This window comes from Salmo trutta, chromosome 14 (assembly GCF_901001165.1).
Source record: "Salmo trutta chromosome 14, fSalTru1.1, whole genome shotgun sequence".
In the NCBI taxonomy this organism is placed as follows: domain Eukaryota; kingdom Metazoa; phylum Chordata; class Actinopteri; order Salmoniformes; family Salmonidae; genus Salmo; species Salmo trutta.
In genome coordinates this window covers 67,641,953-67,669,020 of record NC_042970.1, presented here as the reverse complement: position 1 = coordinate 67,669,020, position 27,068 = coordinate 67,641,953, and the positions used below count along the sequence as shown (strand labels likewise).

The 27,068-nt window shown below is 42.3% G+C and overlaps 1 protein-coding gene and 1 long non-coding RNA gene across 4 annotated transcripts; one reads left to right on the top strand and one right to left on the bottom strand.

The window, feature by feature from the left end:
• The first annotated feature begins 289 nt into the window (after positions 1-289).
• LOC115147191 (jupiter microtubule associated homolog 1) lies at positions 290-11,399 on the top strand. The gene is made up of 5 exons (XM_029689269.1): positions 290-480; positions 1,944-2,086; positions 9,331-9,431; positions 9,608-9,635; positions 9,938-11,399. The coding sequence occupies exons 1-5, from the start codon at positions 425-427 to the stop codon at positions 10,078-10,080; spliced, it is 471 nt and encodes a 156-aa protein (XP_029545129.1). The 5' UTR covers positions 290-424; the 3' UTR covers positions 10,081-11,399.
• Positions 11,400-21,159: 9,760 nt separating this feature from the next.
• Positions 21,160-26,769, bottom strand: LOC115147192 (uncharacterized). 3 transcript variants are annotated; one of them, XR_003866294.1, is made up of 3 exons: positions 26,682-26,769; positions 22,216-22,339; positions 21,160-22,121 (listed from the first exon to the last, which is right to left on the bottom strand). It is a non-coding gene; the product is annotated as an uncharacterized LOC115147192 (long non-coding RNA). The 3 variants fall into 3 exon arrangements; XR_003866293.1 differs by having other exon boundaries at positions 22,216-22,355; positions 26,682-26,760; XR_003866292.1 differs by lacking the exon at positions 26,682-26,769 and having other exon boundaries at positions 22,216-22,425.
• Between the last annotated feature and the right edge of the window lie 299 nt (positions 26,770-27,068).

The window sequence follows — 27,068 nt, the reverse complement described above, 5'->3', positions numbered from 1 at the left end:
CTCTATTGTATCAACTGATTGATTCTGTATGGGGGGGTAAAAACACAAGTATTCGTCAGGAAAGGATTTATCTCAAAATGTTTGATTGTACAGAAAGGAGGGTTATAAAATCTCTAGATTCAGACATGGATTATTTTTTTTGTTGCTAAGGACGGTTTGCTTTTCCTTGAGCGCGCATCTCGTACACCGATTCTCCAATCAAATGCATGATTTATGAGTCAGGAACCAATCAGAAGAACGAATCGTCCTTTTGTGGGTGGCAATTCAACCATGGAAACGCCCTCTTCACGTTTTTTTTTGAAAGGCCGATTGATCATTTTGCTTGTACCGGGTGGAGTAAAACGAGTCTGAGGTGGTGAAATATTGGTCTAAAATCGTCGTGTTATTTGCAATAGCTTATTAACTCATACCAGCCTCTCACAAAATGACGACGACAACTATATATTCAGGCATGGAAGCCGGAGCAAAAAGCAGCTCCAGGTAAGCATCATGACATGTCAAGAGCCTTGCATTTTCAGCCAAATGTCAAATGATGCAGCCCTCTTCTAGACAGCTAAGTTAGCTAGCTAACCTTTAACTAGCTAGTGAACTATAGCTAGCTGTCAAACAATAGACAGTATTTTCTTAACCTGTTAGTATTAATAGCTTTTTAAATAATTTGTGAGAGGATGTATTTCACGTTAAATGCAACTGTGGCCACAACCACCGTTGACATTTGCCTCTTTGTATGTGGAACAGGCTAACTAACGTTAGCTTGCTAGCATTTAGCTAGTGAATGTAGCTAGCTAACGACGTGCTCGTAGGTGTGTAAAAGCAAGCTAATGCTAATGGTTGTCACTGATTGCTTGCCTTAAGAAATCAACATTCGCTTGTTCTTTTATCAATGCAGGGTGCATGTCACTAGAGCCAGACTGCTAGCATGAAACTTGTCGTTGGCTAGCAAATCAATAACAGTTCATTTTATGGTTGGGTGGGGCCCCCTGTGGAAGGTGATTTTTCCATCCGACTAACGTTACTAGTATCCACTTTGCCAACCACGGCCATGCAGCCCTCTTCCATAACCAGATTTGCTCAAATTAAATATTCACTAACCATCTATTCGGCTAGCTAGTTACTGACTTGCAAAACTATGCTAGTCGGACTTCAATCTGGTTGGTTTAGCCAGGTTGATTAAGGTTGATATCAGGCCGAAGCAGCTGCCCCACATACAGAGACTACTGGCTACAATGACATCTGGATATTTTATTAACCGCTGGTTGTAGTGTGCCTCTGGGGCAAGTGGGATGAGGAACCTAAAATGTCTGTTGTCGTGAAAATTGATCAAGTGAGCTTGCACCTGGTTTACATTTATGCAAGCACAAGGCATGTAAATCAAAAAAATATTTTTAATTGTTCATCTTAGCAGAAGGTATTGTTTTTTTTTTTATCATTATCTCAAAATGCAGAGAAGCTTCCATTTTCAAAGATTCTTTCATGCTTTAAAAATCCTCACATTTGGTCTCCATGGTTTTGTCACACCCATTTTTCATCCTATTCTAAGTCCTCGGCTTAAAGGTGGGTTCACTCACTGCAGGAAGAGATAGTGGAGCCAGCAGGAGCCCATCTCTAACAAGAATTCAAAGCATTTTGTGTGTCAGCATAGATTAGCTCTAGTCAATGTGTCAGCTAACCAGACCACCATAATGACAGTACTCAGGAAGGCTTTAATGTGGTGTTGTGCACCAGACACTGACTTCCTCCCAAAATAGCCTGGGGATGATGCCCTTTGTCCTGTACAAAATTTCAGACAGATGTGTGTATTTATTTAGTTTCTTTTTCTTCTTCAGTAGGAACTCTTACTTAGGGGGTACAAATCCTAGTTTAAGGCTATACCAGTAAGAAGTATACAAGTTAGGCTAGTTATTTATTTTACTCAATACTTTTCTCATTGCTTTGTCCCTTAGGGTCCTGCGCCCCCCTGGAGGAGCCTCCAACATCTCTTTTGGCAATGATGAGGAAAAGCCCCCCAGTCGCAAAAACAAGATGGCCTCCAACATCTTTGCTGAACCAGATGACCCACACGCTCATCGGAGGAACAACCCACCTGGTAACCCATCACCCTACCACAGCCTCTTGTATAATACTTATACTGTGCCTCTAGCTGTATGTAGGCTATGTAATTTATCAAAACTCCTCAGTGCGGGTCCTTAGTCTTTAAATCTTCAATTCATTTATCTCAGTTTCTTAAATTCAAAGGTCTTATTAAATGCAACTGAAATGACTAAAGTGTTTCCGTTATAGTGCCGTTGCTTAATTGTTGCAGTTATTACTATTTTAACATCAAATAATACTGGAGGCGCGCTTTCAAAATGTTAAAGCTATCCAACCACGTGTGCGAGTCGGGCCGTTGCCAGAGGAGAGAGCAAGATTTCCTATACGTTTTTTTGTTTGTTGGTATTTTATTAGGATCCCCATTAGCTGTTGCAAAATCAGCAGCGACTCATCCTGGGTCCACATGAAATATGACATAATACAGAACATTAATAGACAAGAACAGCTCATGGACAGAACTTCATCAATATTTTTTATAAAGGCACGCGTAGCGTACATATCAATGCATACACAAACTATCTAGGTAAAATATGGAAGAGGCGATGTGCCATGAGGTGTTGCTTTATCTGTTTTTTTGAAACCAGGTTTGCTGTACATTTGAGCAATGTGAGATGGAACAGAGTTCCATGCAATAAAATGGCTCTATATAATACTGTATGCTTTCTTGCATTTTGAGCCTGTAATCGAACCCACAAATGCTGATGCTCCAGATACTCAACTAGTCTAAATAAGGTTTTATTGCTTCTTTAGTCAGAACAACAGTTTTCAGCTGTGCTAACATAATTGCAAAAAGGGTTTTCTAATGATCAATTAGCCTTTTTAAAATGATAAACTTGGATTAGCTAACAACGTGCCATTGGATCACAGGAGTGATGGTTGCTGATAATGGGCCTCTGTAGATATTCCATAAAAAATATTTTAAACTAGTTTCCAGCAACAATATTCATTTACAACATGAACAATGTCTACAATGTATTTCTGTTCAATTTGATGTTATTTTAAATGGACCAAAAAAATAATTTATTTTAATTTGCTTTTCTTTCAAAAACAAGGACATTTCTAAGTGACCCCAAACTTTTGAGCAAAGTGTACTTTATTTTTTTATCCCCCCCTTCAGGTTATGGTCAATAATATCAAAGGCTGCACTGCAATCTAACAGTACCTCCCACAGTCTTATCCATTTCTTTCAAACAATTATCAGTCATTTGTGTCAGTCCAGTACATGTTGAGTGCCCTTCTCATAAGCATGCTGAAAGCCCTTTACAATTTGATAGACAACCCTAGTTAGAGCTGGGCAGGTAAACCAACACCGACATTGCCCTCTTCTTACTGAAGTAAATTTGCATTCTTGGAGATTAGACTACACAACATTATACACTGCTCCAAAAAATAAAGGGAACACTAACACATCCTAGATCTGAATGAAATAATCTTATTAAATACTTTTTTCTTTACATAGTTGAATGTGCTGACAACAAAATCACACAAAAATAATCAATGGAAATCCAATTTATCAACCCATGGAGGTCTGGATTTGGAGTCACACTCAAAATGAAAGTGGAAAACCACACTACAGGCTGATCCAACTTTGATGTAATGTCCTTAAAACAAGTCAAAATGAGGCTCAGTAGTGTGTGTGGCCTCCACGTGCCTGTATGACCTCCCTACAATGCCTGGGCATGCTCCTGATGAGGTGGCGGATGGTCTCCTGAGGGATCTCCTCCCAGACCTGGACGAAAGCATCCGTCAACTCCTGGACAGTCTGTGGTGCAACGTGGCGTTGGTGGATGGAGCGAGACATGATGCGCTCAATTGGATTCAGGTCTGGGGAACGGGCGGGCCAGTCCATAGCATCAATGCCTTCCTCTTGCAGGAACTGCTGACACACTCCAGCCACATGAGGTCTCGCATTGTCTTGCATTAGGAGGAACCCAGGGCCAACCGCACCAGCATATTGTCTCACAAGGGGTCTGAGGATCTCATCTCGGTACCTAATGGCAGTCAGGCTACCTCTGGCGAGCACATGGAGGGCTGTGCGGCCCCCCAAAGAAATGCCACCCCACACCATGACTGACCCACCGCCAAACCGGTCATGCTGGAGGATGTTGCAGGCAGCAGAACGTTCTCCACGGCGTCTCCAGACTCTGTCACATGTGCTCATCTGTGAAGAGCACAGGGCGCCAGTGGCGAATTTGCCAATCTTGGTGTTCTCTGGCAAATGCCAAACGTCCTGCACGGTGTTGGGCTGTAAGCACAACCCCCACCTGTGGACGTCGGACCCTCATACCACCATCATGGAGTCTGTTTCTGACCGTTTGAGCAGACACATGCACATTTGTGGCCTGCTGGAGGTCATTTTGCAGGGCTCTGGCAGTGCTCCTCGTGCTCCTCCTTGCCCAAAGGCGGAGGTAGCAGTTCTGCTGCTGGGTTGTTAACCTTCTTCCTGCAATGAAAGTACACTACATGACCAAAAGTATGTGGACACCTGCTCGTCGAACAGCTTTTTTCCTAAGTCATTGGCATAAATGTGGAGTTGGTTCCCCCCTTTTGCTGGGAAGGCTTTCCACTAGATGTTGGGACATTGCTTCGGGACTTGCTTCCATTCAGCCACAAGCATTAGTGAGGTCGGCTCACAGTCAGCTTTCCAATTCATCCTAAAGGTGTTTGATGGGGTTGGGGTCAGGGCTCTGTGCAGGCCAGTCAAGTTCTTCCACACCAATCTCATTCTGTATGGACCTTGCTTTGTGCATAGGCGCATTGTCATGCTGGAACAGGGAAAGACCTTCCGCAAACTGTGGCCACAAAGTTGGAAGCACAGAATCTTCTAGAATGTCATTGTATGCTGTAGCAGTAGGATTTCTCTTCACTGGAACTAAGGGGCTTAGCCTGAACCATGAAAAACAGCCCCACACCATTATTCCTTCTCCACCAAACTTTACAGTTGGCACTATGCATTCGGGCAGGTAGCGTTCTCCTGGCATCTGCCAAACCCAGATGCGTCTGGGTTTGGTGAAGCTTAGGAAAAAGCTATTCGACGAGCAGGTGTCCACATACTTTTGGTCATGTAGTATACTTTCATTGCAGGAAGAAGGTTGAGCTTGATTTATCACTCCAGAGAACGCGTTTCCACTGCTCTAGAGTCTGATGGCGGCGAGCTTTACACCACTCCAGCAGATGCTTGGTATTGCGCATGGTGATCTTTGGCTTGTGTGCGGCTGCTTGGCCATGGGAATCCATTTCACGAAGCCCCCAAGGAACAGTTCTTGTGCTGACGTTGCTTCCAGAGGCAGTTTGGAACACTAGTGAAGCAACCGAGGACAGATTTGTATGCCCTTCAGAAGTCTGGATCTGTGAGCTTGTGTGGCCTACCACTTTGCGGCTGAGCCGCTGTTGCTCCTAGACGTTTCCACTTCACAATAACAGCACTTACAGTTGACCAGGGCAGAAATTTGATGAACTGACTTGTTGGAAAGGTGCCACGTAAGTCACTGAGCTCTTCTGTAAGGCCATTCTACTGCCAATATTTTTCTGTGGTGGTGGCATGGATGTGTGCTCCTTTAAAAATGTGTGTGTTTTCTTTTATATACATACACACGTCCACAACCGGTGTGGCTGAAATAGCTGAGTCATGGGGATGGTAACATTTATTAATAAAAGAGATATTCTGCATTTTACTTGTTTAGCTCACATAATACAATTTAAAAGTATGCATTAAGTTGTCTAATAATAGACATTAATGTAGACATTAATGCATAAAATTAGCACTGGCCAATAGTCTGGGAGTAGAAAAAATACCAGTCCATGTAAATACATTTGACTTGTCATGCTTATCAGTCTATAGGTTAATTTGCATAATTTAGTGGAATTAAATTGGCACATGTGTTTTTGTTATGTGTCTTTATCACACGCACAAAGCATGCAGATTCTTTGAGCGGAGAATCTGTCAGGCAGCGCGAAAGCTGCTGCTACAGCGTTTAAAATAAAAAAATGGAATGCGAAGGCAACAGAAGGCAGGCTTCAGTGTGTCACACCACTTTGCAATGAGCTGGAGGCAGTATACATTTTGAAAACTTAATTGTTGCAAACCTGAACAGTTTTACTACGCGTCTTGCCTTGTTCCAAAGTAGCCTTGCCAAAATCAGACCATATCTGTTGAGGCAATTATTTTGTCAACTTTCTTTCATTGTCCTCTAGCCAAAGGCACAATCCTAGTCATATTACCAACCAATGCTAGTTGCATATTAGATCTACCCTATTTCAACATTTTGAACAGATATTTTCATCTGCCACATGAAACTGCTAGTTTTTGACAACTGTGTTTTTAGCTAATTGCATAATGGAACGAACTTTGGCATTTCTTTTTAATATTTGTTTTTATGTAGCCTAGGCCTACTTGTTGCCTGACTTTCTGTCTGGATGACCAAACCGGCTCCGCGTGTGCATGTTGATTTGTCTATCCCTACCAAATGCGTTCATGACACGAAGGTTAAAATACCAAAATCAAGTATATTGATTTTGGGACAGGTTGAAATGCAAATTTAAACATTTAGCTAGCTGTTGCTCAGGGATGCAAACGAGTCACTTTTTTTGCTGAAAGGTATCCTTTTTGGGCCCTCACTAGTTTCCTTCCCTGGACTTGCTTGCTAATTTGTCCTGGGGGATGAACATGGGTTATTTTACCTGAAATGCATATGTTTTGATTAAAAAAAAAAAAAAAAATTCTTCATAGAATTTTGATGGTGGTTAGCAACCAACTTTAAGGTGCATTACCATCACCGACTGGAGTGTGGACCACCATCTTTCAATGACCCATGTGGGTAAATGCTCGTAATAACCAATGAGTAGATGGGAGAGGCGGGACATGCAGCGCGTCTACGGCTAAAATAGAACCAAGTTCTATATTAGCACCTGGCTATGCTGGAGTCTGATGCGCGCTTGAGCAGTTTGGATGAAATGATTGAAATACATGACATTTTATATTGCAACGCTCACAGATTAAACGTGTGCTGTCTGGTCAGCATGTTAGCCACCTGTTGCACCCTCTACAACCACTGTGATTATTATTAGGCCCTACACCCAAACAAGGGCACTGCGTTCATCCACCTCTGGCCTGCTGGCCCCCCTACCTCTGAGGAAGCACGGTTCCCGCTCAGCCCAGTCCAAACTGTTCGCTGCTCTGGCACCCCAATGGTGGAACAAGCTCCCTCACGACGCCAGGACAGCGGAGTCAATCACCACCTTCCGGAGACACCTGAAACCCCACCTCTTTAAGGAATACCTGGGATAGGATAAAGTGATCCTTCTAACCCCCCCCCCCCCCCCCCCCCCCCCCCCCTAAAAGATTTAGATGCACTATTGTAAAGTGGTTGTTCCACTGGATATCATAAGGTGAATGCACCAATTTGTAAGTCGCTCTGGATAAGAGCGTCTGCTAAATGACTTAAATGTAATGTAAATGTATTATTTGACCCTGCTCGTCATCTATGAATGTTTGAACATCTTGCCCATGTACTGTTATAATCTCCACCCGGCACAGCCAGAAGAGGACTGGCCACCCATCAGAGCCTTCTTCCTCTCTAGGTTTCATCCTCAGTTCCTGCCTTCTTGGGAGGTTTTCTTAGCCACTGTGCTTCTGCATTACTTGCTGTTGGGCTTTTAGGCTGAGTTTCTGTATAGCACTTTGTGACATCGGCTGATGTAAAAAGGGCTTTATAAATACATTTGATGGATATGACTGACTTGATCATTCATTGCCCTTGCTAGTTTGATTTGTATTAACATTCCCAGTATTAGTTACATTGTCTGTCAGTTAATTTTTTTTCCTCCAAAATATTGAGTCACTGAAACAAGCAAGGTACCAGGCCAGCTGGTATTACAACCTGATGGCAATTTGTTGGACTACCAAGAAATCTATTGGTGAATTATATTAACCATGCATCCATCTATTGTCAACAATGCCTCACTTTGTGTCATGGATTTTTTTTGGGGGTAAAATGGAACCTATTTTTAATACCTCAGTTTGTTTTTGTAGCATGAACTGTGTATTTGAGATTTTTTACTTAAATTATGGTTGTCTGTTTCACACTTGCAAATTAGTTAACACTGTCACTTCCACTTTAAGAGCCAGCCCTAAATATACTACTTTTTGCCAACGGGCTCATTTCTGGAGTGGAATATCAGCAGGTGTGTGCAGACCTCACAATTGATATTAAATTTCATTCCAAGTGGCATTTTAAAAAGGTCTTAAATTCAACTTCATCGAACCTGGAGATAATCTATGTGGGATGCAAGTTGCAACTTCCTCCACAAGAGGGCAGATCGTGTTCATGTATGATCCAGTGATTCATGTTTGCTTCACAGATATTAGAAGAAAAGCTGTCACCATGTGTAGGAAATGGCCAATTTAACTCCTCCAATCCGTAGTCATTACATTAGCTCTTCCACTATTAATCTTCCTTCCTACACTGAATCCCAGCAGGGCTGAGTCTGAGCCATGCTGGAATATTCATGAGGATCTCTGCATTGCCTGCAGTGAATGCTCCCGTGTCAGGTCACAATCAACAGCCTGGTCAACACTATGCGACTGATGTCGTGCTGCATGAGGCAAATGGTGGTCGCACCAGATACTGACTGCTTTTCTGATCCACGCCCCCACCCTTTTTTAAAAACAAAGATATGTGACCAACACTCCTCTCTGTATTCCCAGTCATGTGAAATCCATAGATTTAAGGCCTAATTAATTTATTTAAATTGATGGATTTCCTTAGTTCATAACTCGGTAAAATATTTGAACGTTTTTTTTATATTTTTGTTCAGTATATGATAAATCCAACTGACTTGAGTAGGGGAGTTCTGCATGCTGTCTGAAAGGTCAGGTGGGGAGACTGAGTGGTTTTTGGCTTGTCCCCAGGCAGGATGTTGATGTCTTTGGTTGTGAAATCTCTCTTCATCAACTTTTGTTTCTAGGTCGTAACTTGCAACCCCTTGTGATTTAGCAATAATAAAAATCATGAGCAGTAGCATCAATCCATGAAATGGCAGAGCTAAGCAGTTTTAGTTTCATTCTACTTGATTAGATGAGGTGTTTGGCTGCTTAAAACTCTATCAAGCATCTAAAACGTTATCACTGCTGGTATGAGATGTTCGTAAATTAGAATGTAAGCCCTCGATCACTTGGTGATTAGCCAGACAATTCCCAGGGAATGAGAATCAAACCGTGTCAATTCTGTGTATCTACAGGTGGGAAGCCCACCGGAGTACTGTGTGGAGAGCCCTCAGCCCCACTGAGGAGATGTGCTGCCCAGTCTTCCTCCAACAACCACGAGGACTCCAACACTGGGGTGAGATGACTCAATGCTGTGTGGGGGTGGTGAATCTGGAATTTCTCATGTTGACATTTCCTCAAAGTTAAACAATGGGCATTCCTTGTTGATGATTTTCACTTTCATGTATTTGGCCTATTCCTTTCTGTTGTGTTTTCTAATCACTTACCCTTTTCCCCTTCATCTCCTCTTAGAATGGAGACAATGACATGGGAAATGCTGGTGAGGATAATTTTAATGATTCTTGCTGACTTCTGCTGTTAAACAAGTTGTCCATATTAAGACTACATATTAATGTCTAAACTTCTTCTAAGAAGGTTCATTTTATTCACAATAATGCTTGTTAAATTATAGGGAAAAACATGATTTTTAGTATGGTATGTAGTGTTGCAATGTTGAACATTTATAGTGTTTGTCTATATTGATTTTGTTATTACCAGATGTTTAAAAGCTTCAAGTGGCAGTATTACATTATAAACTATTGAGTCGCAAGCATGTTATCCTGTCTCCTTTCCCATGTTTAGATAACGCTGTTGAGGTCGTTCCTGCCCCAGAGCAGAGGAACGAGGCGCCCCAGCCCGCCGCAGAGGCCTCCCAGCCCGCCGCGGGGATGACGTCAGGCCGCAGGAACCCCCCAGGGGGCAAGTCCAGCCTCATCCTGGGTTGAGGTCCTTCTCTCTCTCTTTCTCAGAACTCCGCTGTCCTTTTCTCGTTTTTAAAAGAAGAATCTCCACCTGTTCATCTGTGAGTCCAGGAATTTCGTCCCTTCCTCTCCTCCCTCCCTGAGTCCATTGTTTTGATACCCCCTCTTTTTTAATTTTTGTACGTTTCTTTTGACAGACGCACTTTATGTACCTGATCCAAGCCCCTGGCATCTGTAGTGCTGTAGTCACAGGCCTGCTGGCTAAAGGGCATGAGGTTTAAGTTGTCCCTCACTCCATCCGGTGTCAATGGCAAAGTTCTGATGCGTGATCGATGAGGTTTAAAAAAAATTAAATAAAAAATAAAACATTTGAAAAAAAAATGAATTCATATGAAGTTGTTGCTTTTGCACCGTGTTCATTGTCTGGTAAAAACTGCATGCACGCCTGGTTTGTTCCAAGTCTGACTCAACCAAAACATTTTGGTGAAGCCTTTGTTTAAAAAAAATAAATGAAATATATATTAAAAAAGGAAATAAAAAAAAATAAAAAACGTTTTACTGTGAACGTTTCATTTTAATTGAAGGTTATGCTGGACTAAATTGTGAGTCATATTAATTAATTGTTGGGGTACATGATCTAGTGTTGCATGAAGTTTGGGACTTGAACATTTCTATGGAAACTAAAATCCACACGGGATCCAAACAGTTCACTCAAACCCTGGCGTCATTATTAAGACTAAATTCAGTGAATATGTCCAGAAAATGCGCATTCTTAATGTCATGAAATGGAGAACAAGATATCATTTTTGTATCTGTAGTCGTTACAAGTCAGTTATAACTTCAGTGCCAGTTTTGAGTGATTTTTATTTTAAACTTTCTCAACAGCTAAAGTATGCCTGTTTGTGTGGTACTCCATCTGATAGAATGACAAGTGACCTTATGACAGCTCTGCCTACTTCTCATTTTATGTAATTTTTTTTTTTTAATTCTCGATGTTGGACAAAATTTGGTACGTTAAGCAAATTGTCCAGAGTTCTTGTTCAAACTTCTGTCACGGTTTCTCTTACAGGTCTGATGCCTATTCTACTGTCTGCCTTGTACAGGAAAACCTGTGGTTCTAAGTATTTACACACACACACAGGTCAATTTTGTTCAAATGTAATTTGAATGAAATTGCACACATGGCTTTAGTGAATTGATGTTGAAGTGCTGTTCTGAAGATGTTGAACGGTCAGATGGGCTACATGACCGTTTACTTGTTCATCCAAATTCATGCAGGTTTGTTTATCACTGTAAAAGTCGCAACGAATATTGGCACAAATTAAAAGTCACTTTTGACCATACATGGCTGTCTTTTTGTTTCTGAAGGCAATGGAGCAGTTGGCTGTGTTTTTCAATGACCTAAATGCATTTTATAAACTGGGTGGTTCGAGCCCTGACTACTGATTGGCTGACAGCTGTGGTATATCAGCATACCACGGATATAACAAAAATACATGTAATTAGAGCACTAAAAAAATACAATTGTAACCAATTATACAGTCATAGCCATAAGGCACTTCGAGGTTTGTGGTACAGTGCCTTTGGAAAGTATTCAGACCCTTTGACTTTTTCCAAAATTGTTTGTTACAGCCTTATTCTCGAAGGGATAAATGGTGCATCTTGTTTCCATAGAAACATCAAGGATGATCAATCATTTGATTGGAGTTCACCTGTGGTAAATTCTATTGATTGGACATGAGTTGGAAAGGCACACATCCGTCTACATAAGGTCCCACAGTTGACAGTGCATGTCAGAGCTAAAACTAAGCCATTAGGTCGACGGAGTTGTCCGTAGAGCTCCGAGACAGGATTGTGTCGAGGAAGGGTACCAAATTTCTGCAGCATAGAATGTGCCCAAGAACACAGTGGCCTCCATTTCTTAAATGGAAGTTTGGAACCACCAAGAATCTTTCTAGAGCTGGCCAAACGGCAATCGGGGGGAGAAGGGCCTTGGTCAGGGAGGGGACCAAGAACCGGATGGTCACTCTGACAGCGCTCTAGCGTTCCTCTGTGGAGATAGTTGTCCTTCTGGAAGGTTTTCCCATCTCTGCAGCACTCCACCCATCAGGCCTTTATGGTACAGTGGCCAGTAAAAGACATGACGGTCTGCTTGGAGTTGTGCCAAAAGGCACCTAAAGACTCTCAGACCATGAGAAACAAAAATCTCCGTTCTGATGAAACCAAGATTCATCTCTTTGGCCTGAACGCCAAGCTTCACGTCTGGAGGAAACCTGGCACCATCCCTACGGTGAAGCATGGTGGTGGCAGCATGCTGTGGGGGTGTTTTTCAGCGTCAGGAACTAGGATACTAGTCAGGATCGAGCAAAGTACAGAAAGATCATTGATGAAAACCTGCTCAGGGAGAAACTCCCCAAATACAGGTGTGCCAAGCTTGTAGCATCATACCCCAGAAGACTCGTAACTGTAATCGCTGTCAAAGGTGCTTCAACAAAATACTGAGTAAAGGGTCAAAATAATTATATAAATGTGATATTTATTTTTTATAAATTAGAAAAAATTTCAGTTTTTTTGTCATGGGGCATAATTGTGTGTAGATTTATGAGGGGGGGAAAAAACTATTTAATCAAGGCTGTAACCTAACAAAATGTGGAAAAAGTCAAGGGGTCTGAATGCTTTCCGAAGGCACTATATGGCCGATATTCCACGGCTAAGGGCTGTATCCAGGCACTCCGCGGTGCGTCGTGCTTAAGAACAGCCCTTAGCCGTGGTATATCGGCCAAATACCACACCGAGCGTTGGGCCAGTAACCGAAAGGTTGCTAGATCGAATCTCCAAGCTGACAAGGTAAAAATCTGTCGTTCTGCCCCTGAACAAGGCAGTTAACCCACTGTTCCTTGGCCGTCATTGTAAATAAGAATTTGTTCATAACTGACTTGCCTAGTTAAATAAAGGTAAAATAAAAAATATGTATTGCTTAATTACGTTGACTTTGATACTACTGTATGGACTGCAAAATGACAAGTGAAAGTGGTGGCATTTCGTTGCAACATTCCTTTTCAATCATGGTCGGAATGCTTCACGTTTTTTGAATAGCCTACCACCCGTTGGTTCCGTACCGTCCTCTTCCTCCCTCTCCGACTCCATTGTTTTGATACCCATTTCAGTTGAAGGCACTCAGTTGTACAACTGATTAGGTATCTCCCTTTCCTTTCCCCTTTTTCTCCCCCATTTTTGTTGTTGTTTACAGAAGCACTTTGTGTCTGATCAAGCCCCTGGCATCTAGTGCTGTGGTCACAGTCCTGCTGGCCAAAGGGCATGTGTAGGCTGGGGAACCTAAAATGTCTTCTGGTGACAGTCGATTTAGTGAGCTTGCACCTGGTTTACATTTATGCAAACACAAAGTGGGTAAAAAAAATAATTTTCATTCTTAATCTTGGAGGGTAATCTCTAAGAGCAGAGAAGCTTCCAGTTGAAAGATTATTTCGTGTTTTAAAAATCCTCATGCTTGGTCTCCATGTTAACCATCAGATTTTTCCTTTAAAGGTGGTTTCACTCACTGCCGGAAGAGCTAGTGTAGTCTTGCGCAACAGACACTGACTTCCTCCCCAAATAGCCTGGGGATGAGGTTGCCCTCAATGGAAATGAGTAGCTTCATCAGATTAGATTGATTTGCCTGGTGACCAAAACTCCTTGCTTCGGCCAAACGCTTCACCACGTCCACGGAAGTTACTTTCTTCTCCGCAATGAGTTTGGAGTTGAGTACCTCTCCAACGATTTCTAGAACACAAACACATTCTAACCGTTCTGATTGGTCCCAGAAACCGGTAGGTTGGGCCAGAGCCAGAAATTCATCATTGGCTTTGATAATCTGATTGGTTAGAGATGATCCAATCGTTGATGACTTGTACAATAATCCTTATTTTGACCTCACCACAAACAACTTCAACGATGGCAGTCTCAGAATAGGGGGTGGAGATGGGGGACCGGTAGAGAGATTGCGTCCCTCAAGCAGGCAAGAAAGTGGAAAAGTGGAATATTTTCAAAAAGAGTATGGCATTGTTGCCACCCGTAGCATTGAATGCAAGGGAAGCCAGCGAGCATATGGCCTCCCTTGATTGTTTTTTAAAATAATAATAACAGCCAATCAGCGTTGAGCTAAACTGAGTGAGCTCAGCTGTGAATTGTCCTGGCGCACCTAAAAAAGTGTCATTTGGCTTCACACCAATCACATCACATCAAAAGCAGAACGTCATTTACAGAAAACAAATGAATTTCTGCATCTAGTTGTCCTAGCAAAATAGTAAAGAACTCCTCTCACCTGGTTGTCTAAGTGTTAATTAAAAGGACAAAAACATGACCTGCAGACACTAGGCCCTCCATGGAATGAGTTTGACACCCCTGCTCTACAAATCGGGTGAGTAGATACGTATTTTTCTACTTGCACGCATTCACACACACACACACACACAGACACACACACACACACACACGCATTCACACACACACACACACACATTATATTGAAATGTTGAAGTTGAAATGGTACTGGAATAGTGGAGGCAGTCCCTGTTTTCGTTTTGATTTGCAGTAACTCTCTGTGGTTCTAAATCAATGGTAGTTTAGTAGTTGGAAAATGTTAGAAACATTAACTTGCTTGACCATGCTAAGTCAGGGGTGTCAAACTAAATCCATGGAGGGCCTAGTGTCTGCAGGTTTTTCTTTTTTTCTTTCAGTTAAGACCTAGACAACCAGGTGAGGGGAGTTCTTTACTAATTAGTGACCTTAATTCATCAAGTACAAGGGAGGTGCGAAAACCCGTAGACACCCGGCCCTTCTAACTGCTTGTTACATGCAAAATGCATTGTGGACTTCACCGGACAGGTCTTTGCTCTCAGGTTTTGTGACGAAACAAAGGTGTGGTTGAATTTATTCTGCCACTGTCTCTTCTTATTGTCTCGGCCTTAGGCCTATATATCATGGTGTCAAGGCATATGAACTAACAGGTTATAGAGCAAACAACACAATTATCACAACACATAGGTTGTAATATGGCATTTTTTTCCCTGGCTTGTCTTCCCCGGTGATTTTACCCACACACCACTACTGAGGCCTTGTGTACCGGGTGAAGTGGGAGGACCATAGACCACAGCCACATCCTTGTGGGAGCAGAGCTGTTCTTCCATCCCTATGATCAGTTGGTAATGAGTCACCCCGGCCTGTAAATGTTTGAAGACTTCTAATTGCTCCAGCAAGTTTTGATGAGCTAGTTGTGTGGGGGATAATAAGCTAGCAGAACTACCGGGTGCCGTGCCGCAACTGATGTCCTCAAAATATACTTTTTTGGGGAAGTGATTCCCTCAGACATCCTTAACGTTGTCTCTGTTTGCCAAATGTGGAATGAAAGCAGTCAAAGCACCCTGTACTAACCTAGTCGGTGCTTTGAGTCCTCAAAAACAGCTTTCAAGAGGATCTCATTGTGGTGGAGTCATTAAGTCAGTTCATTACATTATACCGACTGCTCTATAGACATCAATGGACAGCCCTTCTTTCGAGGACTCTTGATCTGAAACCTATTGACGCTGCTTGTCTCTTTGTTTCCGTTGATAGTGATATTGATTGCGTATGATAAGTAATACGATGATGTATGATACAATAAATCCAACTGACTTGTCTGATTAGCAGCTGTTGAGTAGGGGAGTTCTGCATGCTGTCTGAAAGGTCAGGTGGGGAGACTGAGTGGTTTTTGGCTTGTCCCCAGGCAGGATGTTGAATTGGAGTGTTTCCAATTCAACTCTCTATCTTCCTCCAAACTTTCCTTTCTAGGTCATAACTCGCAACCCCATGTGAGTGTCAATCCATGAAATGGCCAAGGTAAGCAGTTTTAGTTTCATTCTCCTTCATTAGATGCGGTATTCGGCTGTTTATAATGCTATCAAGCATCTTAAACATTATCACTTTGACAATAGACGTCCGTAGATTAGAATGTAGCTCTATATCACTTGGTGATTAGCCAGACAATTCGCTGGCAATAAATGAGAATCAAACTGGTGGGAAGGCCACTGGAGTGCTCTGTGGAGAGCCCTTTGCCCCACTGAGGTGCTGCCCAGTCCTCCTCCAACAGCCACGAAGAATCCAATGCCAGGGGAAGATGTTGGCTTAAGACTGTTTGTGTGTGTGGGGGTGATAAATCTGGAATTTCCCATGTTGACATTTCCTCAAAGATTTTCTCTTTCACTTTGCTTTTATTTAGTTGGAATACTCCTTTCTGTTGTGTTTCCACTTACCCTTTTTCCCTTCGTTTCTGTATCACATCCGGCCGTGATCGAGAGTCCCATAGGGCAGCGCATAATTTGCCCAGTGTCATCCGGATTTTGCAGGGATAGGCCGTCATTGTAAATAAGAATTTGTTCTAACTGACTTGGCTAGTTAAATAAAGGTTAAATAAAATTAATCTCCTCTTGACATGGGGAATGCTGGTGAGGACAGTTTAATGTGTTTTTCTTGTGTTCTTGCTGATTAGTATTGTTCTCCTCTCATACAGGAGTATTAAAGGCCTAGTGCAGTCATTTTCTATGAAAAATATTTTGATTTATTTATCAGGGAGTGCTGCAGCACCACCCTTACTTCCCGCAGCTATGTTGAAATGTTGAATATTTATAGTGTATGTGTATATAGGCACAAATATCTTAATAAATTTGCCAGAATATGTTACATCTTCATCCCATAATGTTTAAGGCAGTGCGATCTATTTAAGGCAGCTGCGTATCTTTAGACATGTAGCCAGTAGCCACCCAAACTAGCCTATCAAATTGCCAGGTAGCCTATTATTGTTCTGGCAAAGATGCCTCTGAAGTACATTTCTAAACTATATTTTATATGGATAATATTAACGTAACTCTGTTGTCAGGCTAAACTGGAGGAAATAAAAAGTTTTCAGGGCACTAATCTGGATATGCGCAACCGCCTTTACGCGCCAATGCCATTCGTCAACCTCAACAATGAAGACTCAACTTTTTGGTTCTGAAGTATAGATGACAATTTAATGACAGCTTGCGGGCAGTGGGTTCAGAACAACACAAGTTTTTTTTAAACACTTTGGGAGGTAAAATTTGACCAACACCGAAAAGGGCACTTTTGAGAGTGGAACGGCAAATGGGGCTGAAACGGACATGTGCTCTGCATAAGTAGAGCCCGGTTGAACGCCAGATTGTACCATTTGATTGCATGCCTCAATATTTCTTCATCTGTGTCCCGCCACAACCACCCGCCAAACCCTCTTTTACGCTACTGCTACTCTCTGTTCATCATATATGCATAGTCACTTTAACCATATCTACATGTACATACTACCTCAGTGTCTGTATGTAGCCTCGCTACTTTTATAGCTTCGCTACTGTTAGTTTTCACTGTCTTTTTACTGTTGTTATTATTTCTTTACTTACCTATTGTTCACCTAATACCTTTTTTGCACTATTGGTTAGAGCCTGTAAGTAAGCATTTCACTCTAAGGTCTACACCTGTTGTATTCGGCGCACATGACAAATAAACTTTGATTTTATTTTATTTGTTCAAATCAAATGTTATTGGTCACATACACATGATTAGCAAATGTTATTGCGGGTGTAGCGAAATACTTGTGCTTCTAGCTCCGACAGTGCAGTAATATCTAACAAATTACATAACCCATACCCAATACACACACATCTAAGGGTTACGCGGAGTGGAACAGGGGAACCCAAGAGCAGACTCAGACGAGGGGACTGGGATGAATTAACCAAGGTATTTATTGAAACACAGGGGGAAGATGCAGTGCAGGCCAGCGGAAGCTCGGGTGGGTTGCAGGAAACCAGGTGCGGAGGCTGAGGCTGGAGCGAGAGGGGTTGAGACAGGGTATGCAGGTCCGGGGGGAATCCAAGGGAGTAGTAGAGTGGGGAATCCAGGACAAAGTAGCAGGATGACGAGACGTGGAACTGGAGACAGGGACCAGAGTCAAGGCGGGCGGAACTGTAGCGGGGAGGAAAACAGGATAACATGCTCTAATCGTCACAAATGGCTAGAAGCGTAGACTGACTGAGCAGAGATTACAATCTGGAAGTGGTAGAACTTAGTATTTGTAGAGGTCTTGACTCACCTATTGCTGCTCTTTTGACCCTATGATCACTCGGCTACACAGCTGATGCCCCCTGGACTGTTTCAATAACACTGAGTGGTTTTTGGCTTGTCCCCAGGCTGGATGTTGAATTGGAGTGTTCCCTGTCGTTGTTTATGGCTGGGAACTATGAGCGGTAGGGTCAATCCCTGAAATGGCAGAGCTAAGCAGTTTTAGTTTCATTCTACTTGATTAGATGAGGTGTTTGGCTTCTTAAAACTCTATCAAGCATCTAAAACGTTATCACTTCTGGTATGAGATGTTCGTAAATTAGAATGTAAGCCCTCGATCACTTGGTGATTAGCCAGACAATTCCCAGGCAATAAATGAGAATAATCCACTCCTTTCTGTTCTGTTTTCTAATAACTTACCCCTTTTCATTAATCTCCTCTTAGAATGGAGACAATGACATGGGGAATTCTGGTGAGGACAATTTAACTTCCACTTTTGAGGAGTATTTTTATTCACTCTGCTGACAAGTATTCTTCTCCTCTCATACCGGGGTAATAAAGGCCTAGTGCAGTAATTTGGTGTACATTTTGAAAAAAATCTTTCTATATAAAATATATGTATTTATTTATCAGGGAGTGCTGCAGAACCCTCAGCACCCCTACTTCCTGCGGCTATGTTGAAATGTTTAACATTTATGGAGCGTTTCTGTATATAGGCTGGTTTGTGTGTATGTTATCACATTTTCAAATGCTTGAGTCTCAAGCATATTATCCTGTTTCTTTTCCCATGTTTAGATAATGCTATGGAGGCCGAGGCCATTCCCACTCCAGAGCAGAGGGACGAGGCGCCCTAGCTGTCTGGAGGGGCCTCCTAGCCCGCCACATGGATGCCGTCAGAGGGCCTCATACTGGGTTGAGTTCCCTCTCCTTCCTTTCCTACCTCTCTCTTTCTCTAAACTCCGCCATCCTGAGTCCAGGAATTCTGTCCCGTTCTCCTCTTCCTCTGCTTGCTAAGGGCAAATAGAGCCCCTCTACAAATTGTTACTAACCCAAACACAGTAGGGAACAATCAGACAAGAGCTACAGATTTATAAAATAATAATAATAATTCTAATTATATTATTCTTTTGAACTTTGTTCTGATTTAATATCTTCAGTTTTGTTGGAAAGGAAAGGGTTAACACTGAAGAGAAAAAAAGATCCAATCAGGATTTTTCTTTGGTGGTCTCTGGGGAGATAAATATAGCTAGGTAAGTCAGCTATTGTCTAGGCCATCATAACCTAGATAGGGAAACATTTTGGAGTGAAACATTTTGGAGTGAAAGTGGAATCAACCAATCACATTTTGACTTGTAATGGGTGGGACCGTTTTTACAAAAAACTTATGGAAACGTCGGCCTTCTCGAAGGCCAACAGCTCACTGCTCAATAGCGAGCAGTAGTTTCAGGACGTTGAAATCAGGTTTATTTTAGGTTCTGAATTAAAGTTGAACATACTTATTTTCCTGTTGTTGAAAATATATAGGTATTTCCTACCTACCCTACCTGCTACCGATGTCATTCTTCTGTGAGCTGCTCCTTGCCAAAACCAGTTGAGAGCTGAGCGCTCTTACTGCCTGCAGATGATATTCTGCTGAAACTAGATCATGTATGCGGCGCGCATGTGAATATATTTCACACGCTTAGGGATTGTGTAGGCTACTCTGTGCATTATTTCTCTATTGTACTACATACTTGACAAGTCGTATACCTCCACTACACTACTTTGATACACATCAGTGGGGATTAAGAAGTGAGTATAGGCAAGGCCCACTGAAAGAAAAGTGTGCATACCTGCATATACTGTATGCCTCCACTACACCACTGGCCCTTTGTGTTTTACAAAAAGTGCACTCTCCTAACATGAGTGCACTGCACAAGAGGTTGGTGGCACCTTCATTTGGGAGGACAGGCTCAGGGTAATGGCTGGAGCGCAATCAGTGGAATGGTATCAAATACATCAAACACATGGTTTGATGCCATTCCATTAGCTCCGTTCCAGCCATTATTATGAATGGTCCTCCCCTCAGCAGTCTCTACTGGTACACTGGTATTACCATTGCTATCCTTTTAGTAGTACGAACCTGCCACACACTGAAGGTCCAATAGGGTCGCCACTGTGCAAACATGTCTATAATAGAAATTAAGACGGCAGGTATTCATGTTTCAAGAAAGGAGTGTATATATTTGGCCTGCCCCCACTGAGTTGTTTTACTCAGTTGATCTCGGGAAGAAATTACAAGTCCTCACTGTCCGAGACAAAACCAAGTACAAATGTATCTGACAAGGAGACAAGACCGAGACACTCAGTGTGGTCTTGAGACCGGACTCGAGACCGAGACTACAACACTGGAGAACGGGCATACTATTGTAATGTAATGGAGAATCAGATTTTTAAAAAAGAATTGTATCTGTACTTTTTACATGTCAATGTTATAACTTTAACGCCAGAAATGAGTGCTGGGTGTTTTTTAAAAGGGAAAGTTTTTCAGCAACAGGTTAAAGTATGCCTGTTTGTGTGTGGTACTCCATCTGATAGAATGACAAGTGACCTTATGACAGCTCTGCCTACTTCTCGTTTTATGTCATTTTTTTTAATTCTCGATGTTGGAGCCAACAATTTGGTACGTGAAGCAAAGTATCCAGAGTTCTTGTTCAAACTTCTGTTGCGGTCTCTCTTACAGGTCTGATGCCTATTCTACTGTCTGCCTTGTACAGGAAAACCTGTGGTTCAATCAATGTACAAGTATGTATTTACAGCCACAGGTCAATTTTGTTGAAATATAATTTGAATGAAATTTCACACACGGCTTTAGTGAATTCACATTTTCAAGTGCTGTTCTGTAGATGCTGAAGGGTCAAGCTAAACTACATAACATGTTACGTGTTCATCCAAATTCATGCAGGTTTATCACTGTAAAAGTCTCAATTAATGTTAACACAAATAAAATTAACATTAAAGTCACTTTTGACCATACGCGGCTATGTCTTTATTTCTGATGGGAATAGGGCGGTTGGCTGTGTAGTCACTCAATTATCTAAATACATTTAGATGTAGATTGAGTTTGACTATTTAATAATACTACTGTACATATTAACTGTAAAATGCCCTGGCTGTGGCCAAATGAAAGACGTGACATTTCCTTGTAACGTTCCTTTCCATTTGCTGTCAGGTTGTGCGTCAAAGTTCTGAATACCACCCATTGATCTGTGAGTGCCATCCTCCTCTTCCTCCCTCCCCGAGTCCTTTGTTTTGATACCCACTTTTTTAATATTTGTAAGAGTTCTTTGACAGAAGCACTTTATGTACATGATCCAAGCCTCTGGCATCTGTAGTGCTGTAGTTGTCCCTCACTCAATCTCGGTGCCAATGGCAAAAGCCCCGATACAGGACTTACAGATGAATGGGTGGTATTCATTTGACACAGCCTGACAGTAATTGGAAAGGAATGTTACAACCAAATGTCATGGCTTTCACTTATGAAGTTGTTGCTTTTGCACCGAGTTCATTGTTTGGCAAAAACAATGATTCCAATTTTCTTAGACTTCTTCTCCGCTTGTGCTGTGCAGTTTATGACCGTTGCAATAAATAAAACAAAGTCCACCTTTTTAACATGTAGCATTTCCCTATCCCTTTCACTATTCCAGTCAGATGCATTTTTGAGTCTTAAAACACACTTCTTCTGCTCCGCAGACACACAAAAGATCTAAATAAGACCACTTCTTGTGACTCTCACCGCCTCCACACTTTCCTCCAAAACAATCCCGATTTTCCTCGTGACGTCAAACGTATTTCCCAAGTAGCATTGACCCAAAACTCTCACTCCGACTCCTCGTTTTCAAACACAGGGTTCTTGGGCCATGATGGGGGCGACGGCATCAGTGCCTTATCCAGAGGAACCTCAGGGTCAACTGTGACAATACCTGAAAAAAGGCCACAGATAGGAGTGCCATGGCCAAAAGTGACAACAACCAATGAAAACACGCAATAGGGTCATTTTAAATGTTGAAATCTTACCTTGTTTCTTCAGCATTTGATAAGCTTCACTGATCTTAGCCTCATCGGGTAAAGAGCGCGTCCAGCTCAAGAGCATATCTACCACTCTCTTCTTCACCACCTCCGACACTCTGTCACCTAGATACTGGAACAGGGTTCAGCTGGATGGATTCCATTTTAACAAAGCAACACATTACATACAGAACTATGGGATTAAGGACCAATACAAAACAGTTGAAATTATCTACTTACTTTAGGTGACACCCCTTTGATGAGTTCATTTAGAATGTCTGGAGTCATTATGTCAGTTCATTACATGACACTGGCTTCTCTATGGACATCAGTGGTCAGGTGCTCTTTGTCTGTCTGAAACCTATTGATGTCCACCCCAGGCAGGATGTTGAATTGGAGTTTTCACTGTCGTTGCTTATGGCTGTGGACTCTGACTCGTCCTCCAAACTTTCGTTCCCCTTGTGATTTAGCAATTAAAAACAATCCATGAAATGGCAGAGCTAAGCCGTTTTTGTTTCATTCTACTTGATTAGATGAGGTGTTTGGCTGCTTAACTCTATCAAGCATCTAAAACGTTATCACTTCTGGCATGAGATGTTCGTAAATTAGAATGTAAGCCCTCAATCACTTGGTGACTAGCCAGACAATTCCCACGGAATAAATGAGAATCAAACAATGTTAATGTGCTGCCCAGTTCTCCTCCAACAGCCATAAAGACACCAACGTCGGGGTGAGATGATGGCTTAACACTGTGTTAGTGTTTGTGTGTGGGGGAGTGATAAATCTGAAATTTCCCATGTCAAAGTAAACAATAGGCATTCCTTGTTAAGGATTTTCACTTTCACTTATTTGGCCTACTCCTTTCTGTTGTGTTTTCTAATCACTTACCCTTTTTCCCTTCATCTCCTCTTAGAATGGAGACAATGCCATGGGGAATGCTGGTGAGGACAATTTAGCTTCCACTTCTGAGGAGTAATTTTCTCCTCTCATATAGGACTAACAAAGGACTAGTGCAGTAATTTGGTGGGGGGTTAAAGTATTTATAAAAATAAAAGAAATACACTTTTTATTTATCGGAGTGCTGCAGCACCACCCTTACTTCCCGCGGCTATGTTCAAATGTTGAATATTTATAGTGGATGTGTATAAAGGGAAATGAAAAGGGGGATACCTAGTCAGTTGTACAACTGAATGCCTTCAACTGAAATGTGTCTTCCGCATTTAACCCAACCCCTCTGAATCAGAGAGGGGTTGACGCAACTGATGTCCTCAAAATATACTTTTTTGGGGAAGTGATTCCCTCAGACATCCACTATGCTGTGTTTTTTTTCATTTGGGGTGCTTGTGTCTTTGCATTGTCTCTCTGTGTGACAAACGTGGAACGAAAGCGGTCAAAAATCCCTGTACTAACCCAGTCTGTGCTTTGAGTCCTCAAAAACATAAAGCTTTCAAGAGGATCTCATTGTGGTGGTCTGGAGTCATTAATAATGAGTGAGAAATTCACCGACGTACAAATATCCTACCCACAAGACATGCTAACCTCACCATTACAATAACAGTGGAGGATAGCATTCTTGGGGGGCATATGATGTTTGTGTCTAACTTTCTCACTCATCATTATTCACAATTCATTCAGGACTATCCATAATCATGGTAGCATCCACATTAATGTAGAATTGTTTAGAAACATATTCTAAAATGACAATACATAATTTACCATTAATTTCCATTGGGAACAAAAATAATCTGAAACACAACCAAAACAAACAGAAAATGCATCCAACAAGTTTGTAGAGTCACAAGCATGATGTTGTCATGCCCTGACCTGAGAGAGAGGGTTTGTTTCTCTATGTGGTTAGGTCAGGGTGTGGGGTGGGCATTCTATGATGTCTATTTCTTTGTTTTGAGCCGAGTATGGTTCCTAACCAGAGGCAGCTGTCTATTGTTGTCTCTGATTAGGAATCATACTTAGGCAGCATTTCCCCACCTGTAGTTGTGGGATCTTTATTTTGTACTGCTTGTTAAGCCTACAAGACGTTACGGTCGTAGTCATGGTTTATTCCTTTTTGTTTGTAGTGTTCTGAGGTAATAAAATACGCTGAACACTCACCACGCTGCGCTTTGGTCCACTCCTTTTGACGATCGTGACAGATGTAATCATTGCCTGTGTCACGTCCTGACCAGTAGAAGGGGTTATTTGTTATTGTAGTTTGGTCAGGACGTGGCAGGGGGTGTTTGTTTTATGTGGTTCGGGGTGGTTGTGTGATTAGTAGGGTGATTGATTTAGTATTCCGGGTTTTGGGCACTGTTCTATGTATATGTATTTCTATGTTTAGTTAATTGGGGGTTGAACCCTCAATTGGAGGCAGGTGTTTTCTCGTTGCCTCTGATTGAGGGTTCTATAAATTAGGTATGTGTTTGTTTTAGTATTTGTGGGAGATTGTGCTGTGTATAGCTTTGTGCCTTACCGGCCTGTTATTAGTCGTTGTGTTTTTTTTTTGGTGTACGTGTTGTTTTGGTTCACCTTCTTGTCCATTTAAATAAAAGAAGATGAGTGCACATTTCCCTGCTGCGTCTTGGTCCACTTTACCCTACGACAACCGTGACAGCCTGCTAGGAATATGGGACCAAATATTACTTTCAGAGCTGGAATAAATGCTGCAGTGATTAAGAATGGCCACACAATTCCAGTCAAAATAGAAGATTGTAAGAAATACTGTAGCCTAACATTACTAAACTCAGCAAAAATAGAAACGTCCTCTCAATGTCAACTGCGTTTATTTTCAGCAAACTTAACATGTGTAAATATTTGTATGAACAAAACAAGATTCAACAACTGAGACATAAACTGAACAAGTTCCACAGTAATGTCACTAACAGAAATTTAATAATGTGTCCCTGAACAAGGGGGGGGGGTCAAAATCAAAACTAACAGTAAGTATCTGGTGTGGCCACCAGCTGCATTAAGTACTGCAGTGTATCTCATGGACTGCACCAGATTTGCCAGTTCTTGCTGTGAGATGTTACCCCACTCTTCCACCAAGGCACCTGCAAGTTCCCAGACATTTCTGGGGGGAATGGCGCCAGTCCTCACCCTCCGATCCAACAGATCCCAGATGTGCTCAATGGGATTGAGATCCGGGCTCTTCGCTGGCCATGGCAGAACACTGACATTACTGTCTTGCAGGAAATCACGCACAGAACGAGCAGTATGGCTGGTGGCATTGTCATGCTGGAGGGTCATGTCAGGATGAGCCTGCAGGAAGGGTACCACATGAGGGAGGAAGATGTCTTCCCTGTAATGCACAGCGTTGAGATTTCCTGCAATGACAACAAGCTCAGTCCGATGATGCTGTGACACCGCCCCAGACCATGACGGACCCTCCACCTTCAAATCAATCCCGCTCCAGAGTACAGGCCTCGGTGTAACGCTCATTCCTTCGACGATAAACGCGAATCCGACCATCATCCCTGGTGAGACAAAACCGCGACTCCTCAGTGAAGAGCACTTTTTGCCAGTCCTGTCTGGTCCAGCGACGGTGGGTTTGTGCCCGCAGTGATGTCTGGTGAGGACCTGCCTTATAACAGGCCTACAAGCCCTCAGTCCAGCCTCTCTTAGCCTATTGCGGACAGTCTGAGCACTGATGGAGGGATTGTGCATTTCTGATGTAACTCTGGCAGTTGTTGTTGCCATCCTGTACCTGTCCCGCAGGTGTGATGTTCGGATGTACCGATCCTGTGCAGGTGTTGTTACACGTGGTCTGCCACTGTGAGGACGATCAGCTGTCCGTCCTGTCTCCCTGTAGCACTGTCTTAGGCATCTCACAGTACGGACATTGCAATTTATTGCCCTGGTCACATCTGCAGTCCTCATGCCTTCTTGCAGCATGCCTAAGGCACGTTCACGCAGATGAGTCAGTAGAAAGGCCTCTTTAGTGTCCTAAGTTTTCATAACTGTGACCTTAATTGCCTACCGCCTGTAAGCTGTTAGTGTCTTATCGACCGTTCCACAGGTGCATGTTCATTAATTGTTTATGGTTCATTGAACAAGCATGGAAAACAGTGTTTATACCCTTTACAGTGAAGATCTGTGAAGTTATTGGGATTTTTACGAATGATCTTTGAAAGACAGGGTCCTGAAAAAGGGACGTTTCTTTTTTGCTGAGTTTATATCCAACAGAACTCCATTTGTTGACACTATCTAGCAACCCAGTGGTTTGCAAACTTTTTGACCCGGCACCCCCAAAAAGGAGTGGTACAAAACTTGCGACCCACACACACAAACATGCAAGCAAAGGTAGCATTACAGCCATAAATGTTGATTCATTTTCAAAAAGCAAGATCGGCTACAGAAATAAACTGCGTGTTACACCTGCATTTGGAGCAGCAATTCATTCATATTAGCATTCAATGTCAACTAGGGATATGTCGTGTCAACTTTCTTGAGTCCAGAGCAGGCAAAATCATACAACCTACTTGTATCGGAGGTTCTGTCTGTTCTGCACCATCACTTTGGAGGGCAGCCTGCCTGCAGAGTGCTCATTGCCAGCCTGACCAACCACCCTACCTCGTTTTTGCATTAATTAACCATCTGACTTATGTAACAATACCAAACATAACATATCATACTCATTTGAGTGTCCCAGATTTACACTTCATTTACTATGATATGTTATGTTTTGTATGATACGTTACAAATTACAATTCGTATTATATGTTACGAGTTTGCTAAATGTTAAATATGTTGCGAATTTGCAAAATGTGTGATATGTTATACATTCTAGCTAGGTTGTCAGGTGGATAGTTAAGGTTAAGGTTAGGGTTAGCTAAAAGGGTTAAGGTTAGGGTTAGGGGAAGGGTTAG